We start from the raw sequence: 19,145 nt of genomic DNA on the forward strand, positions 1-19,145 counted from the left end.
AAAAAAAAAACCAGAAAGCAAATGTGGCAAAATGCTAACAACTGGTGAACCTAGAGGAAGGCAGTATAGGCATTCACTGTACTATTCTTACAACTTTTCTGTACATCTTGAAATTTTTCAAAAGAAAAATTTGTGGAAAAAAATCGAAACCACAGGTCTCTCTGGAGAAGAGGGTAATATACTCTCTTATTCTTGAAAGAGGTGTGTGGTCTTCTGAAAGACCTAATAGTTCTTAAAATCAACTAATGCTCTTAGTGATTTATATGTTTTAAGTAGCAACTACAATGGAAAAACAATTCCAACTTGTAGAGCTGTGCCCTGAGCTATGGCTACATTCATAAAATGGTGACTGACAAGGGAGGACTGGTTTCTGATGACAGGAGGTCAGCCCCAGAAGGAAGGATCCAAGGTCTGGACAGAGAGAGAGAGATCGCTCCTTGCACAGAATCCAGGCTCCCTGATTTCCTGTGACCTTCCTAGAGAGACCTGAAGGGCACCTCTCCAGCTAGAGCTGAATGAGTTCAGACATTTTTGGCACAGGAAGTCTGTTCCAAACATTCTCCCTGACCTTGGCTTTCAGGTCAGAGGACCTACCTGGTTTGCCTCAGGAGTCTTTGCCTTTGGATTCAATTCAATAGAACCAAATATGTTTAGGAGGTACAAGGCAGGACACTAGGCACTGAAGCTACAAAGATGAATAAGTCAAGAAAGAACCCTGCCCTGGAAAAACTCAGCCTGTAAATAAGTGACTGAGAAACAACAAGAAAAGTGCTAGTTGGGATTATAGCCTATAAAACACTGGTGAGAGACAAATGGAGCAGAGGTGCCCAAACATCAGGGAAAGTCATACAGTAAAGGCCACATCTGGGCTGGAGGACAACTGCTTTTCTAGGAAGCAAGGGCAATCCAAGTTCATGAAACAGCACAGGCCAAGGCTTCAAAGGGCCAAAGATTGGCTTATTTGGAAAACAGTGAGTAGTGTGCATTAGTTAAGAGTATAGGATTGGGGGTACCAGGTGGGAAGAGATGAAGCAGCTCATCAACCCCGTCTGCTGCCTGGAGAACACAGTAAGTCTCTGAACTGGATTCCTTATTCATTCTCCTCTTGGATGAGAACCTCTGATCTCCAAGACTGACTGAACACTTACTATGCACCCTAGGCAATGCAGGGGAATTCTGACATGAGCAAGTCCTTGTTCTCAAGAAATTTATAAACCAGTACATGAAGGTCATGAAGAATAAGTATAAAGAGAACTCTAATTTAGGAACAATGCATTCAGGACCCTTAGAAGTATTTTCTAAGCGTATTTTTAAACGTTGGATTTCATAGAAGGAAGACAGATCTTTCAGTGAAGAAGACATGGATAGAGAAATCAGGGAAGACTTTCTGTTGGTGGTGGCACAGGAGCCAGATCTTAGGTGAAAAATTGGATAAGGACATTTCAAGGGAAGAATTTAGCCTAATTAAGATGTAGAGATGGCTCAGCAGGTACTGTCCATGGATGCCTAAACATTCCCCTTGGATTCAGAACCAAACATATTTCTTTGATTGTATTTACTACAAAGAGCTGAGGCTCAAACATTTTGGCTCAAGCCTGTTTCATGTTTTCTATTACACTAGTGACTGTTTCTTGGTGGGCTTGTTGCTTGGCAGGCAGGGGTGGGAGAAGGTGAGAATGGACAAGAAAACAAGTCTGATGGGTAGAACCACCCCAGAGTTGAAAACTGGCAGTCTACTTCCTGTGTTTTTAGTAAAGTCCTGCAGTCCAGGGCAGTGACCTGGGGCATTTGGGCTTAAAGTCTGCTCTGTTTACGTAACCACACATTCCCTATATAAAGAGGTCCTTGTGAAGTCTGCCAAATCTGTCAGTTCTAGTCACAGTCAGTTCTAACAAGCACCTGACCAAGAAAACTGAGATCAGACTGGGGGTGTGGGAAGGAACTGGTCAAACTAGTTGGGCAGTTTTATTTTTACTGAACAACGTATTTTCATCAGGGGGAAGGACACTAATATTATTTAACCTCTATGAAGCCTAAGTGCTGCTGCATATGTACACTGTCTCACATAACCCTTTTAATAACAATGAGCAGTATTAACTCAGATGAGTAAACTGAGGTTCAGGGATTAAATAACTTGCTTAAGGTCATCGAGCTGGTAACTGCTGGCACCCATGTCTGAGTCCACAAATATCTAGTTCTTGCCCCACTGCTTGTTGCTCTGCCTCACGCAGCATCAAACAATTGGCAAATTCTACATTTTAACCCAGTAGACGCTTCCCTGAAGATGAAGCTTTAGTCCAGCCCTGCTTGTAGATTGCCTGAACTCTGACAATCTAATTTCTCCTCCTTGCACTTCAACGCTCCTCTGATGAGTTCTTAACGCTGCTGCCAATGGGTTTTCTTGGCGTCACCATTTCTCCTCAAGATTAAGGCTATCCCGTTCTATTTTGAAAGACAACCCAAGTCTTTGCTCTCAGCTTTCAAAATGTTTCACCAGATCCTCTCAGTCAGCTTCCCATTCTGAACTCTTTCAAATGATACATCCTCTCTTGGTCTCTCTTGCTCATAGCCTTAGCCCTATCCAATTCCTGTCAGCAAGTCCTGCCCCAAGCTACGCCCTCTTCTAAAACATTCTCTCTGCCTCAGCCTACCAAATTTGCAGCTGGCATTTCAGTTCCTGAATTTTACTCTCTTCAAAAGAAAGTTCTCATCGGGGGTGGTTTTGGCTTCTCTGAACTGAACAAGCATCCCTCCCTTTCCAGCACCTCTGCCTGGGGATAGCACAACAAGTACTGCTGTGACACAGTACAAGATGTCTATGTTATTTAAGTGCTGCTCAGCTTTGTCCTGTGGCCTGTACATTCCTTCTGCCCATTCCGTTTTATACAGTCCCTCAAACTATTAATGCTTTGAAATCAAACACTAACTCTAACAGTTCCCCTTTAATATAACGCAAAAGAGAGAAATGTTTAACAGAACAGTTTAAACTGAGGGTGTGCTAAGCTTTTAAAAGCAACAATAGAATGCTGCTCCATCTGTTCAAAACAGGACAAAACAGAACAAAAAGTCCACTCTTGCTGCTCTGCAATACACTTTCCATGTTTTTATGAGAAAATCCATCCGGAGAGCAAAAACTTCAATCAGTCAAATATTAAAATACAGGATTCATAATTCACCAAAGAGTATGAGTACTATAAGCCAGGACCTGCATTAAAAAAAAAAAAAAGGCCGAGTATTACTCAAAAGCTTACAAACTGAAAAACGTTAAGTACACGCTAAAACTCCATTAGGTTCCCAACTCGATCAGTTTATATAACTCAGAAGGTGGAAAAACTTGGAATCTGGGCCTAAAACAACACTGACTTATTTTCATCCAAGTTACGCTACAAGGGAAAAAAATGTGAAGTTTGAAAACTTTCCTTTCCAAAGCCAGAGTTAGACAAACTGAAGGAAAAAGGAAAGAGATGCTGTGAATCCAGCCCACTGTAGCTTCACAATGACCTGTTTTGCCCATTTCAAGTAGAGTCCTCTTTCCTGTTCTTCAAACAGCATCTCCTTAGCTGGTCAGATCAAAGTCAGTCTGAATCCCATGTGGCCCGGCTTATGCCAGGTTCACAAACCATGCTGGTATTGTATAAACTTCCATGCCTGCATGACCTTGGTCACAAGGACTGGCAGTCAAGTCAGCCTGACCAGTGTACAGGAAATACGTGATCACCAGTAGAAACAGCCACTTAAAAGTACACACTTTACTCAAGGTGGGAGGGAATCATCAGAGCGCAAGGCATGGGTCACTCTCGCATAAATATGCATGACTGTTACTGTTCGATCCACCTGGCTATGCACCTGAATTGCTAGGGCTGAAGCTGGCTTCCATATGGGCTGAGGATGCCAGCACCATCGACTTAACACAGCTTCAGAGCCATGTGGCCAATCGCCTGTCCAACATCTGCAGCTGGCTGCTGTCCCTGCCTTTGCCCCAGAGGTCTCTGCCAACAGTGGTATAGTGTAGCTGCGCTCACTGCCCAGGAGATGCCAGCTCCTCTCCCTGGCCCCAGCCCCACCACAAGAGGTAAGACTGTTTGTTGGCAGTATCAGGAGCAGCTGCTTGGTTCAGAACCAGGCAGGGGTAGAAGGCTCAGGGTAGGTAGACATTTTTTTTTGTAGCTCCAGTAACAGCAACTTTGGACATGGGCTATTCTCCCAGGAGGCAATGAAGGAGGTGATGCTAAGCACATCTACCATCATAAAAGTTTGCCCTGCCCAACTTACCTTCCTAGCTGCCACATTCCCAGTCCCATGCTCGAGGAAGCAGAGCTAAACCATTTGCTTCTTTTATTTTTTATTAAGCAGTCAGGGATTCTAAGGCCACTACCATTAGGATGGCCTATGTCACAGCAAGGGGTTAAAAGATGAACGGAACCAATCAGATTTCCTCTCTCTGGACTCCAACTAGAAATATGAAAACAATTCGCCCACTGGAAGCACAAACAGAGAGGAGCACACATGCAGAGAAGAGCTGAATCATGATAATGTGGAACATTACAATGAAGAATTAATAGCTCCCGCTGTTCAAATCCTCGCAGCCTGCCACCCCCTAGCACAGTCTCCATGACACCTGGTTGTGTCACAGCTCCTATTTTTGGGCTTTCCTTGTCACTCATAACTACTTCCCCAATTTGAAGGAGCACAAGAGAACCCTCTGATCCTCATGTCCAGAAATGGTGTGGTATCACCCCAGAGGCAAAATCCCATGGTTAAGCTATAGCTAAAGGGCAGCTCAGACCTATAGCCTCAGCCTAAACCAGCTCTTTGGAAATACCCCAGCTATGTCAGTGTGGCCAACAGAATAGAAGAATTCAGGAAAAAGCCAAGGATCACTTTCATTTTTAAATAGCTATGAAAGTGTGCCATGGGTCATATAGCTTAAGTTGCTAATTTTTGAATAAAATCCAGCCCTGTAAATAACAGCATAATTTATCAGATTATATAGTTTAAACCTATCTTCCTTTCCCACAAATTATACACCCTAGCAAAACAAAAATTATTTTCTTGGTAATTCACCAGGTAAAATAGTATAAACTATTAGTCTTCCCAGTTCAAGTCTGTCTAATAAGAGCTGTGCGCTCCTAGGAAAAGACACATCACCTCTTTTGAGTCTTAGGTTAAAATAAAGGTTGGGGCTTCCCTGGTGGCGCAGTAGTTGAGAGTCCGCCTGCTGATGCAGGAGACATGGGTTCGTGCCCCGGTCCGGGAAGATCCCACATACCGCAAAGCGGCTGGGCCCGTGAGCCATGGCCGCTGGGCCTGCGCGTCCGGAGCACACGCAACGGGAGAGGCCACAACAGTGAGAGGCCCGCGTACCGCAAAAAAAAAAAAAAAAAAAAAAAAAAAAAAGGTTGAATTAGAATGAGACGATCTTTAGGGCAACTCTAAAATTTGATGGACTCTACAAGTAATGAGCTCATCATTTGCAAAGATAAAATTCATCCATTAACAAACATCTGAGGGCTAGCTGTTGATGCAGGTACTGAGTATAGAGCAGTGAACAAAACATAAAAATCCCTGTTCTCATAAAACTTACATTCCAATCTGGAAAGCAGAAAAACACATATAATTTTTTTCAGGTTGTGATAAAATAGGTACTTTGAGGAAAAATAAAATGAGGGTAAGAGGTACAGAGAGTAAGAGGGTAGAGGGGCTGCTATGTGAGATGAGGAAGTCAAGAAAGGTCTCCCTGTGAAGGTGTCATTTGAGCAGAGGTCTGTCTAAGGGAAGAGAGGAGTGGTCCATTCAGAAATTTGGGGGAAGATGGTTTTAGATAAAAGGAAGTACTAAGCCCCTGAGAAGCCTTAGTTTACCTCAAGGAATAGCAAAGGAGTCAGTGTGGCCAGAGAAGAAGGTAAGGCAGAGAAGGACAGAAGATGATGTCCAAGAACACCCAGGACTTGACCGATGAGACCTAAGAGGAAAAGGTTTAAATGTTTCATGTACAAGATTCATATCGATGTGGTTCCTGGCTTCTGCAGGGGTCCATTATATTCCAAACACGTAGGCAAAAAGGTAAGTCCACAACTGTAATGTACCATTTATCTGACTCGGAAAATGTGCTGCAGATGTCCAAATTAGCATAAACTTCATAAAGAAAATTGCTTTGGGAAGCCATGTGATATCAAATCCGGAGTCATTAGGATTTTCATTTCTTTTAACTCTGGTTAAGCTTCTGCTGCAAATTTATCCTAAAGAAAATACTATGAAAGGAAAACCACACACAAAAGGATATATTAACAGAAGCCTTATTTATAATAGCCTACATAACCAACAAGCAAGTAACTTATGGTGCAGCAGTAGGTTAGGCAGCCACTTAAAAACTATGAAAATTAAGCAGAAACTTGGGAGGAAGGAGAATGGAAAACTGTATCTCTGCTATTATTACACTCCCACAAAAAAAGATATATATGAATAAAGACTGGAGGGAAACAAAAGTGATGATGGTTGGCTCCACTAGGGAGGCAGGATTATTCTCACTGCTTATAATATAACACTTGTTCACTGTGGCCAGATTGCTTTGTTCTGCTTCTACTACTTCATTAAAATATTAAGGCCTAGAATTAGGATAACAATAGAAATTACTATGATCATGTACTTGACAAGAGGGCCACATGCAACTTTATTCCATGAAGGACTTCTCAATAACGCTGTGATATCTGATGGTGCTGACTATTCTTTCTTGAAGCTTCTTTCCTTGCACCTCCATAGCCACAGACATACCCCCAGTCCTTCACTCACCTGCATCTCCACTGCAATGTCCTCTTTTTCTTTCTGGTTCCTGACAAAACTTACTTATTAATGGCTTTTCATTTTCTTTTCCCTCCACGCTATAAAGATGATTCGCAAGAGATGTGTACCTCCAGCTCCAGACTCTTTTCCGAAACTCCCTAGCCACAATTCCAACTGCCCATTAGGAATTTCCTCTCAGATAAGCTGTGAGGACATACCAAACTCTACAGATCTTCGAACATTTCAACACTACACCAAACTGGTTTTCCCTCTGCTGACTCCCTCACATTCAATAGTGTCACGATTCTCCCATTCAGTGGAAGGAATTTTAGCACAACCCTGCCATCAAATCTATCACCATCATGATTTAATCTATCAGTAAGACCACTGGTCCCTTTCTCCCTTCATTCTAGTAATACCTCAATGCTACTATCTTAGGAGTTCATGGTCCTTATTACTTCTTATGAGCTTGATTACAGAAAACAGCTAAACGGTTTTGCTGACCCTGGCTAAAAAACCAAAACCAAATACTAAACCTAACCTCTCCCTTGCTTAAAAAAAAAAAGAAAAAAAAGTCTTGAATGATATCTGAGCTCTAAGAAAGTATCCTATGTGCACTGTCTCATTTAATCCTCATAAACCCAGAAGTGGTATTATTGTTTCCACTTTGTAGGTTAAAAAAAAAGAGAGAGGGCTTCCTTGGTGGCGCAGTGGTTGAGAGTCCACCTGCCGATGCAGGGGACACGGGTTCGTGCCCCGGTCCGGGAAGATCCCACATGCCGCTGAGCGGCTGGGCCTGTGAGTCATGGCCGCTGAGCCTGCGCGTCTGGAGCCTGTGCTCCGCAATGGGAGAGGCCACAGCAGTGAGAGGCCCGCGTACCGCAAAAAAAAAAAAAAAAAGAGAGAGAGACAGGACTTCCCTGGTGGCACAGTGGTTAGGAATCCGCCTGCCAGTGCAGGTGACACAGGTTCGAGCCCTGGTCCAGGAAGATCTCACATGCCGCGGAGCAACTAAGCCCGTGCACCACAACTACTGAGCCTGCGCTCTAGAGCCCGCGAGCCACAACTACTGAGCCCGAGTGCCACAACTACTGAAGCCCATGCGCCTAGAGCCCATGCTCTGCAACAAGAAGCCACCCAATGAGAAGCCCGCGAACCACAATAAGTGTAGCCCCTGCTCGCCGCAACTAGAGAAAGCCTGCATACAGCAACAAAAACCCAAGGCAGCCAAAAATAAAAATAAATTAATTAAAAAAATTTTTTTAAAAAAGAGACAGAGAGAGGGAGAGAGATTTAGGAAGATTAATAATCACCCCAAAGATACAGCAATGGCAAGTAGTGGAACAGGAATTCAACCCAGGCAGCTGACTCCAGAGCCTGTACTCTTTACTACCTACTATAAACATAGTGATGTTGATTAGTATTTTGTACAAATGCAGGATTTGGTTCATGAGCTAACATTTGGGAGAACCTCCCTCTCCAGGACTCACAACTCCAACTCTACTATTCCAGAAGTAAAAAGCATGAGAATGCAATCTCAGGAAACTTCCTCAATATTTTGATTAGAGTTGAATTTCTTTTCATCATCAAGAACCAAAGGCAGAAAACACAAAGGAAGACTTGCTTCAGCTTTATCAATAGCTGTTTGAAAGTTTGTTTGTTTTTTTGCGGTACGCGGGCCTCACACTATTGTGGCCTCTCCAGTTGCAGAGCACAGACTCCGGACGCACAGGCTCAGCGGCCATGGTTCACGGGCCTAGCTGCTCCACGGCATGTGGGATCTTCCCGGACCGGGGCACGAACCCATGTCCCTTGCATCGGCAGGCGGACTCTCAACCACTGCGCCACCAGGGAAGCCCCAATTTGAAAGTATTTTAAACTGATATTTCTATTTGACCCAACTCTATTCTGTCTCTACCCCAAAGACAAACACCACACAAATGCCTTTGTATCTACTCTCTCTCGGGGACTAGAGCAATTCAGGGAAGGGAAAATAATCGTACTTTTTTTTCAAGACTTTCTTTTCACGTCATGTTCTCCACCCTCACAACATTCCAACCATACTTCCTTCATTTCTTCAAAGGTAATAAAGCCCTTTTCATACTCACTATTTCCCATATGGTACTCCTCTGCTTGGAACTTGCTTCCCTACGCTTTCTAGTTAACTCCTCAATTTTCAGGTCTACTTAATCGCTATTTTCTCAAAGAAGCTCTCTCCATATACCCAATGCAAATCGATTTCCCCCTTTCAGAGTCACCGCACTCTCCATTTTTTCCTTTAGAGAACTATTATAGTTTATAATTGTGGTATATTGTGACTATTTGACTTCTTTTAATTTTCCCCACAGGACTCTAAGTTCAGGAGGTCTGAGAATATATCATGACACGATCTGATTTCCATGCCTTCTTTTGCCTCCAGGTTCTCAGAGGTGCTCTGGAGAACACCAAGCAATTACCTGTTTGTGGCCCACAGACAAATGATCCAGAGGGCTCTGCATATCCTCAAAGAGTTGATCAAATGCCTTAGTGGCTTTGTGCTGGAGAGAACCCCAGTCTCCATCACCTCCCACTCTGCTGGCCCAACAACACTTAAGGGGACAGCTGACGTGCTTGGTCACTGTTTCTCTACATGGATATTAAGTTCTCCACAGTCCACTGAAATGGTCATGGTTTTACAAACTGTACTCCACATCTGTACACGTATACCTGCTGGATACATGAATGGTTCTGTTTATTTCATTAGGCATACACTTTCTGAGAAATAGACAGGAGGACTCAGTAGTGAATGGTTCATATTTTCCTCTTATTTACACATAAGCCTAAAGCATACAGCCAAAGGAATGGTGCCTTATGGCCAAGCTGAGGTGACCTAAGAAAACTATAATCGGCAAGAGGGGGATTACCAAAAAAGCACTGACCTGAATTAAAACCTAAGGAATTTAAGGAAAATAGAAACAGCATGAGGAGGTATTATTAAGAAGGCACAGAACAGTTTGGGGTGAACTACTTAGATGTTCCCAATGTTCAAAGCAATGGGCATGGATTCTCAAAGTTACTTCAATCTTGGAATAACACCAAATTTCTTTAGGTCCTTCCAAACTAGGTCAACCTTCAGACTTTAGCTGAGAGCAAAACACAACAGGAGCCAACAGTATAATTATTTCTCCTACTTGACCCCAAAATCACCAGAAAGGCAATCTGCTCTCGGAGGATGCAAGCCTGAGGACCAGAATCAGGAGATCCAGATTCTCTTCTTGGCCTGGCTCTCCCTAGTCCATCTCAACACTTAACCTCAGCTATAAAATAAGGGCACTTTCTCTAACGTTCTACAATTCTCTATTATTGTGCTGTTACATAGGAGTGGTACCAAAACCACGGAGTTCATAGAGCTGCTAAACTCTATACTGCTCATACCAACGCAAATGTTCTCTCTTCAACTCTCAGAAACAAATTTAAGTAGGATATTGTAGAGAAGACATATGCACAGAAAAGGCAAACAAGAATAATGGTGGTCCAGAATCCATTAGGCATAAGGTATGACTAGAGATGGGAAAATAGGTAGCTTGGAAAAGAGAAGACTTAAAGAGAAACTGACAGTTCTTTAAGTACCGAGAAATATATGTCACAATAATGACTCAGTTTTACTTTATCGAACACAATTGACCACTGGGTAAAGACTGCATGACCATATATGTTTATCTTCATTTTTACTTTTTACAATGACCACCTTCAATAGAAGAACAAAATTTAATAATTAGTTAGGTCTGCAAATACATAGACTTCCTCTGAAATAAACTGCCTCCTTTGTCACTGGATGTCTCAGAAGCTAAATGAACAATTCTCTGGGCTGTTTTAGAACAGGAGTCAATAAACTTTTTGCAGAGGGATTTGAGGGACACGTATAGTCTCTGTTACCTATTCTTGTGTGTGTGTGTGTGTGTGTGTGTGTGTGTGTGTGTGTGTGTGTGTGTTTCCACAACCCTTAAAAATATAAAAACCATGCTTAGCTCACAGGCCAAAGATAGTTTGCTGACTCGTGTTCTGCAGGTGTGCTGTCCAATAAATATGAGTCACATATGTAATTTAAAATTTTCCAATATCTACATTTAAAAAGTTAAAAAGAAACAGGAGAAGTTAATTTTAATATACTTTCTTTAATCCAAAATATCAAAAAAACTATCATTCTAACATGTAAACAAAATTACTAATAAAATTCTTTACCTTTTTTTAAAACTAAGTCTTTGAAATTCAGTGTAGGGAAACAGAAGAGATGATCTTCCAACCAATACTTAATTCTAATGACTCAAATCAATGAGGAAAAAATGGAACTGTCAATAAATGACTGCTGGGACAACTGGCATGATACCGGGAAAAATAAAGTTGGATCCTTTTTTGTGACTTACTCCATTATAAATTCCAGAGGGAAATGAGATGTCGATGTAAGAAAGTAAAATAATAAATTCAAATGGCCAGTAAGAGAAAAAAATGCCAAAAAAGACGTTATTTTAACCATCAGATTGGCAAAGATCAAAAAAGAGCCATATCGCTAGACCCTCAATAAAACAAAGTTTTACGAATCAGGTACTATTACTGGGAACATAAATGTGTATGACCTTTGTTAAGGGCAGCTTGGCAGTACGTATAAATATGTGCCTCACTTCTGGAAATTCACCCTAAGAGGTAATTAGAAAAAAGCAAAAAAAATGAAGGCACAAGGATATTCACTGAAGCATCATCCATGAGAAAAAACAACTGAAAGCAACTTAAATGACCATCACTAGGACTGATTAAATAAAACAAGGTCATTAAGGATAATATAGGTTTCTTACAGAAAGATGTTGACATTGCTGGGGGGGAAATGCAGGTTATTAAACAGCATATATAGTGTGATCCCATTTATGTAAAATTTTAAATTTCATATATATGTATATATTCATAAAGAGATATAAGAAGGATATTTAATAAAATGTATACAGTGATTATCTCTGACAGAGGTAGATTTGGGATAATTTTCTTTGGACATGACCATAAGTGTGCTTATCTTCATTTTTATTTTTTACAATGATCACCTGACACCTTTTATCCCAGAATCATTTTTATAACCTTCTCAGAATGATGATTTTTTTTTCAACTAGTACTCTTAGAAATATCTTTTATACATGTCATTTTACAGAGTGTGTTACATGCACCACAGTGTGGTGAATACATCCTTTCACTGAAATAACACTGCCTTCATTCATATATGCAGCTAGTACTCTCAGGAACATCTTGTTATACATGTGACTTTACAGAGTGTATTACATGCAGCACAGTGTGGTGAACTCATTCATTCACTGAAATACTACTATTCTGATTCAACAAACCATTAGCATTCTTAAAAACATGTTTTAAACATGTTTCTTTAGTGTTATACATGCACCACAAAGTGAATACATTCCTTCACTGAAATAATCAGCATGATGATCTTTATCTTTTTTGACTAACATAAAACTTAATTTTAAAAATTACTGGAGAAGATTAACAGAAGAATGTTAAAAGCAAACAAACAGCCTTATATTATTTTTCATAGGCTATAAAGAGAGTGGGGAGAAGTACAGGTGACAAATCTAATAAACCAGACATAAAAGGAAGCTCCTGCCTTTCCTAGGTTAAGCTATAATTTGATTCCTATACAAGGCCCAGGAAGGACAAGTATTTTGACTCCATCTTCTTGTGGTGAGTACTGTTATACAATAATACACATCAAAACCCAATTCCTTAGAGATGAAGGACATCCTTGAAACATACAGAACACAAGAAGAAAACTTTCTCTTTAACTCAAAACACTCTTCAATATAAATCTAGGAACATATGTAGAATTAATATCACCAGAAAAGTTCCCTAGATTCCACAAAAATGACAAACTATAAACAAAGTGATATATTTTCATGCCCTCATAAACTAAGAAAAAAGCCTATCAAAAATAAGGGAAAGGGCTTCCCTGGTGGCGCAGTGGTTGAGAGTCCGCCTGCCGATGCAGGGTACACGGGTTCGTGCCCCGGTCCGGGAAGATCCCACATACCGTGGAGCGGCTGGGCCCGTGAGCCATGGCCGCTGAGCCTGCGTGTCCGGAGCCTGTGCTCCGCAACGGGAGAGGCCACAACAGTGAGAGGCCTGCGTACTGCAAAAAAAACCCAAACAAACAAACAAAAAAATAATAAGGGAAGTTCGGGGCTCCCCTGGTGGCGCAGTGGTTGAGAGTCCCCCTGCTGATGCAGGGGACACAGGTTCGTGCCCAGGTCTGGGAAGATCCCACATGCCACGGAGCAGCTGGGCCCATGAGCCATGGCCGCTGCGCCTGCGCGTCCGGAGCCTGTGCTCCACACGAGAGGCCACAACAGTGAGAGGCCCGCGTACCGCAAAAAAAAAAAATAATAATAAGGGAAGCAAGGTCATGTAAAGAGTCCTTTGTTAGTGTGCCCTCTACCTGTTAAAAGGCTAAGTCACTTAAGATACAGACATGGATAAAAGTAATTTTATATAATGTCATTCTTCAGTCACTAGCTTTCCCAAGTCTGGGGTTTATAAGATCTATAAAACCATAGGGCTATGGGCTACTAATAAAATTTGACTCAAAACGATCTTTTCTTTTCCATTGCTGACATTCCTCAAAACCCTAGATCTCTTCTCTCAGTTAATGAAAAGTTAGCCAAGGCTCGTTCACAATAAACTCACAGGATCTCACTGTCAATAAAAGTAGATGCCACGAAACAGTCAGTGTGCTCCTGGGAGAATAGTCTCCAAGTGGAAACAGTAAAATATGAAAAGATGATCAACATTAAAATGTTTTCTTAATTGGAGGGAAAAAATCAACAGCTGTTTTCAGAGTTAAAAGGCTGCCTTTTATTGAATTATCATGTTAGCTCTCCAACAGGCAGGCAGTGCAGACATTTTAAGCGCATTACCTTTAGGAGGAAAATACGACTTGCTTTCAGCTTTGTGAGGCCAGTCTACGACGAGAGGTCCAAACCTGCGAAAGCTGGCAGTGATCTCATCTACAAAACAAAGAAGGACTCTTAGCAGAAGAGAAAATAATACTGCAAACAGAATAGCATAAAATATGTCTTTTTATTTTAAAATGTTTTTTCTTATATATTTATTTATTTATTTTATTTTTGGCTGCGTTGGGTCTTTGTTGCTACACGCGGGCTTTCTCTATTTGCAGTGAGCGAGGGTTACTCTTCGTTGCGGTGTGCAGGCTTCCCATTGCGGTGGCTCCTCTTGTTGTGGAGCACGGGCTCTAGGGCGTGCCGGCTTCAGTAGTTGTAGCATGCGGGCTCAGTAATTGTGGCTCACAAGCTTAGTTGCTCCGTGGCATGTGGGATCTTCCCAGACCAGGGCTCGAACCCGTGTCCCCTGCATTGGCAGGCAGATTCTTAACCACTGCGCCACCAGGGAAGTCCTATTTTAAAATGTTTTGAGAGCTATATTTTAAAGCATTTTTACAGAAGTCAAACTTACTAAGTGAAACACCATTGTATTTCAACAATGCAGAATGTGTTTCTAACTATAATTCACTTCCCTTCTTCACTTCCAATAAACCTGATATAAAGAATTTGGAAGGAAAAAAATCTGACATTAGCTAAGGTGACCTCTCTGTCAAGTAAAAAGGAGATTCTAAAAATAGGAATGTTCTCTGTTTTTAGAAAAAGAGGCAAAAATACACAAAATATTTAAAATACACTTCCACTTGTGTGGTGAAATAATCTCTAAGATTATTAATCTTAGATTATTATTAAGATTGTTTTAGAAATATTATACCTTTGGTGAGGAGTAGGGACAATAAGTAGGTAATTCTATTTAGGGATAAGAAAAAGCTAAAGTCAATGGTCTCTTTCTCTCATACATACCTACTACACAGCCTATAAAGAAAATGTTTCAAAAGTTATAGCTTAACAAATTTATCTTTTCCTTCTGACTTTTGACTCAAAGCAGAAGGTTATAACTGAGCTCCTAATCAGGTTTAAATTGCCACTCTCTCAGCCATGATCAAAAACTTGGTCTTAAAGAAAAATCCAATCCATGGATGAGATTAACACTAGTAGAAGAATAGTTTAGAGGAAAATGTACAACCTTAAAGCAGTAAGCCTAAAGTAAAACTATTTTTAGAGACTATTCTTCTCTCATTATGAAAAAAAGAAAATCATGATAAATCAGAGAAATAGCATAGCTTAAATAATACTGGCAAAACAATTCTGCTTTAACAATGTTTTTATAGCAGATCCAAAGCCTACTAGAATTAGAGCCACTGTTATTTCCCTTGAGGTAACTTTGTCACAATTCTATTTCATTTGTCCATTCAACAAATAGTTATTGACAACCTACTATATGTTGGCTGGCTTTAGGCATAAGTGAAACTCACTTTTGGATTGGCAGTATCTCAAAAATGTTATTAGGAAATATTCCAATAAGTCTTCATTCTTTTAAAGGCAAGAGGGGGTGTTTCATTAATAGGTATCTACATTAAAATATGAGATGGTATGGTGTGATGGATAGGAGCAAAAGCTCTGGAATCAGACTGACTTTGATTCCAGCTGCACCATTAGCTGCATAACCCTGGATAAGCTGTTTCTCTCTGATCCTTAGTTTCCTCACCCACAAAACAGAGCTGGGAGGAGACGCCTTACAGGGTAGCTATGGAGATTAAACAAGCTAATGTAAAGCACCTGGCACAACAATGGGCTTGTGGTACGAGTTTCATACATATTAGCTCTCATTATTATTTAAAATGTATCCCCAAACAAAAACTAGGAAATGGGAAGTTGTTCGAAGACTGCTATGTATGAAAAGCAGACCTAAAGTGCACAATCTCTCACTTCCCCATCTATCAAATATCCTCAACTCCTGACACCAAGATATGAACGTCCTGAAGCTGCCTTCAAGAAGAGAGGTAGGGTCAAATCACACAAATAACAAACCTGGCCTTTATAAAGTCATTATAAAGTGAGTGCATTGTACCTTCATCGATATCAGGGGGAAGGCCTCCAACAAACACCTTTCTAGAGTAGCGTTCTACTCGCTCCCCATTTTGACAGCGAGTGGGAGAACTTAAGCCGGATGACAAGGACTGATCGCCGTGACTGTCGTCCAGGAAGGCATCTTCAAAGGGAAAGAGAGAAGATCGACCTGAAACAAATGTGGGAGTTTCTATGGTTAAAATTATTTTCCTGGACAACACATGCTTTATTAGGAGTTGAAGCACAGAGTGAAGCATTCCAAAAAATATATCCTGAGCTGTGACTTTTTCAATAGAATAAGCAACTGCAGGTTACCAGGTCTAGACAAGTTTATAGTATCATTTTTGTGTAAAAGTATGTACAGCACAGAAACAACTGGATCGATATTAAGGAAGAAGCGTCAAAAATTGCAGCTGTTTTCGCTGCTAAAAAAATTACTACGTTTTACTCATACAGTCCTTATCACTGCTGCTAAAAGTATTCAGCAGTTGTTTTTCCTTTCCCCAGGGTTTTCTTAAAATAAATGGAAAAGTAATCTTTATTGACAGATTTTGATTGTTCTTTATGGTGATTTCAGAGGTTCATGTCTAAAGACTGGGTCTGATAGCTGATGGAATATTAAACTGATGACAGAGGCTGATAACTTCTCTGATAGCAGTACTAAAAATGATCAAGTTTTCCCTGCCATTCCAAGCTACTCCAATTTAGAAATAAACATCCACAATAAAAAAGGGTGGGGCAAGTAAATGAAGACATGTAAATTAAGATATGGGAGTATAGATGCAGATGTGGTTATGACATCTTTATTAATCTAAGCTGTATTTTATATCACTCAAAAAAACGATGTCTATTGTTAACTCTATAGCCAAATAAAGTCTGTAGAGTAAAGGCCCTACCCACTCCACATGACATAAGAAAGATGCCAGCAGTTAAAGTCTGTCAATAAATGTAACATAATAATGCCATCTGGCATCACAAAATAAAATCTAAGTTTAAAAAATATATATAGGTCTTCCCTGGTGGTAGAAGAGGTTAAGAATCCGCCTGCCATTGCAGGGGATATGGGTTCGGGCCCTGGTCTGGAAAGATCCCACATGCCGCGGAGCAACTAAGCCCGTGCGCCACAATTACTGAAGCCCGCACATCTAGAGCCTGAGCTCCGCAACAAGAGAAGCCACCGCAGTGAGAAGCCCACGCACCACAATGAGGAGTAGTCCCGGCTCGCCGCCAACTAGAGAAAGCCTGCATGTAGCAACGAAGACCCAACACAGCCAAAAATAAATAAAAATAAATTTATTAAAAATAAAAATATATATATATATATATTTGTTTGAGTCAGTGAGTTCCTAGTAAAGGTTTCCACTAGGATCCACTCTAAAACTGAACTATCTTGAGCTCTCTAACTTCTGAAAAAAAGAAAAATTCCCCTCTAAAATAAATCATACACTCTTCAAAAACAGGACACTGTCTTCCCTATTTAGTCTCTCCTCTCTATATTTCCCTGAGACCTAGGTTCTGCATCACTACAGCCAACTCTCTAAAACAGAATATAAATAGCCCTAGAAAAATACTGAACATTAATTCTTCTGTAAAAAAGTTACTAATATAACTCTGTTTATTTTATGAACAACCCAGGTGGTATAAGAAAGGCACTGTTTTTTTTTTTTTTTAGAAAAGGCACTGTTTTGATGTTGAGAGTTAATAAGTAAAAGGACCAAAGAATTTTTTGTTCAGCTCTTCCCAGCTTAGCTACAAAGAAACAGAACAAAATTTGTCACCTCGTGTTACCTAGCATTTTTAGCCTGGCAAGGACAAACAATAGACAGTAAATTCTCATCCCCTGATGTCTGTTTTGTTCATTCGGGGTAAAAGAACTAGATCTGCAGCAACTATAGGCAAAACGAGCTTCCCCAAAACATCCAGAGATGTTCTCCCACGGCTGTCGGATTTGCTTTTCACATAGTCCACGCTCAGTGAATTATGTGCCTAGGCCTACTCACACACCCAAATCAGCATTTCCCACATTATGTTCCTATCCCTGCCTCTTACCCTCAACACTAGTAACATGAAATGCTCAGAAAACAAAAGCTGGTGGGGGCGGGGAGGGATTGGGAGAACTAAATAATATTGGAAAATACTGCACACCTTATGCCCTTCCCAGAGATTCACAAGCCATATTAGAATACAAAGACTGGAAAAAAAAAAAAAAAAAGAATACAAAGACTGGGAAAAGTTCTGCAGTAAAATCACTTAATCTAACATTACTTGGATTTAAGATAAAGGAAACTTTAACATACATGTATAACTCAGTGGAAAACACTTGAAGAAATGTTTATCCACATTCCAGGAACAGGATAGATAGTTATTTGGATGTCGCTGGCAAAGAAATCAAGTCTGGTGAGAGATAGGCAAGCACATAATTATAAAATAGAGAAATACTAAGAGAAGACTTTACCAAGTGACACAATGGCACAATTTACTGCTCTACAGAAAAAGAGCGAGGGGTGGGGAGGGCTTTATAGTGATTTCACAGGAGGACAATTTTGAGCAGAATCTTGTGGGAGTGGGAGTTTCTAAGGTGAAGAATAAGAATCCACAGAGAAAGAACTTTCAAAACAGCTCTTATCTTTCCCTCCAAACCTGCGCCTCTAGCAACCCCTGCAATCTCAATAAAAATGACTATTATCCACACTCAATTCAATCTCGAAATCTAGGAGTCATCCCTGACATCCCTTTCCTTCATATTCCACATCTAATCCATCTCTCACTAAGTCCTACCAACTCAAGCTACAAAATAATTCTTCAATCCATTTAGTTCTCTCCACCTTCAGTCCTAACACCCTGGTCCAGATTGCCATCATCTCTCCCCTGAACAGCCTAATGAGTCTATACAACAACCTATACAGTCTACTGATTTCTACCTTGTACCTCACAATGCTTTCTCTATAAAACAGCCAAAGTCACCAATTTCAAATATTAATCTGAACATGTAACTACACTCTTCACCCCATTCTTAAAACCCCTCACCCCTTATTTGGATAAAGTACAAAAACACTGTAAACTGTAAGGCCTCTGCCTACCTCTCCTTCATCATAGTTGCTGCCTCTCCCTCTGGTTCACTAATCTCCAATCACCCAGACCTCTTTAGAAACTTCTGATTATTCCTCCCTGCTTCAGGCCCTAAGGACAAGGTGTTCCCCCTACCCAAAACAAACACCCTCCTCTCAACTCCCCAGTTTTCTAGTTAATTCCTATCAATTCTTCAGATCTAAGCTGAAAAGTCATTGAAACTCAGGTAGAACTTTCCTGACCTTCTAGATTAGATTAGATGCCCATTTCTATCCACTCACAGCACTTTTCCTAACATTT

The 19,145-nt window shown here is 40.7% G+C and overlaps 1 protein-coding gene across 5 annotated transcripts in view; it reads right to left on the reverse strand.

Moving 5' to 3' along the window:
- CPEB3 (cytoplasmic polyadenylation element binding protein 3) overlaps window positions 1-19,145 on the reverse strand; it is a 176,758-nt gene that overhangs the window by 50,967 nt on the left and 106,646 nt on the right. For all 5 annotated transcript variants that reach the window (XM_082673966.1, XM_082673967.1, XM_082673964.1 and 2 more), the window contains exons 5-6: window positions 15,778-15,945; window positions 13,725-13,814 (exon numbers count right to left, since the gene is read on the reverse strand). In XM_082673966.1, coding sequence (XP_082530092.1) covers window positions 13,725-13,814; window positions 15,778-15,945 — 258 coding nt within the window. The remainder of the gene's footprint in view (window positions 1-13,724; window positions 13,815-15,777; window positions 15,946-19,145) is intronic.

Source organism: Grampus griseus (assembly GCF_964374135.1).
Source record: "Grampus griseus genome assembly, chromosome: 16".
NCBI lineage: Eukaryota > Metazoa > Chordata > Mammalia > Artiodactyla > Delphinidae > Grampus > Grampus griseus.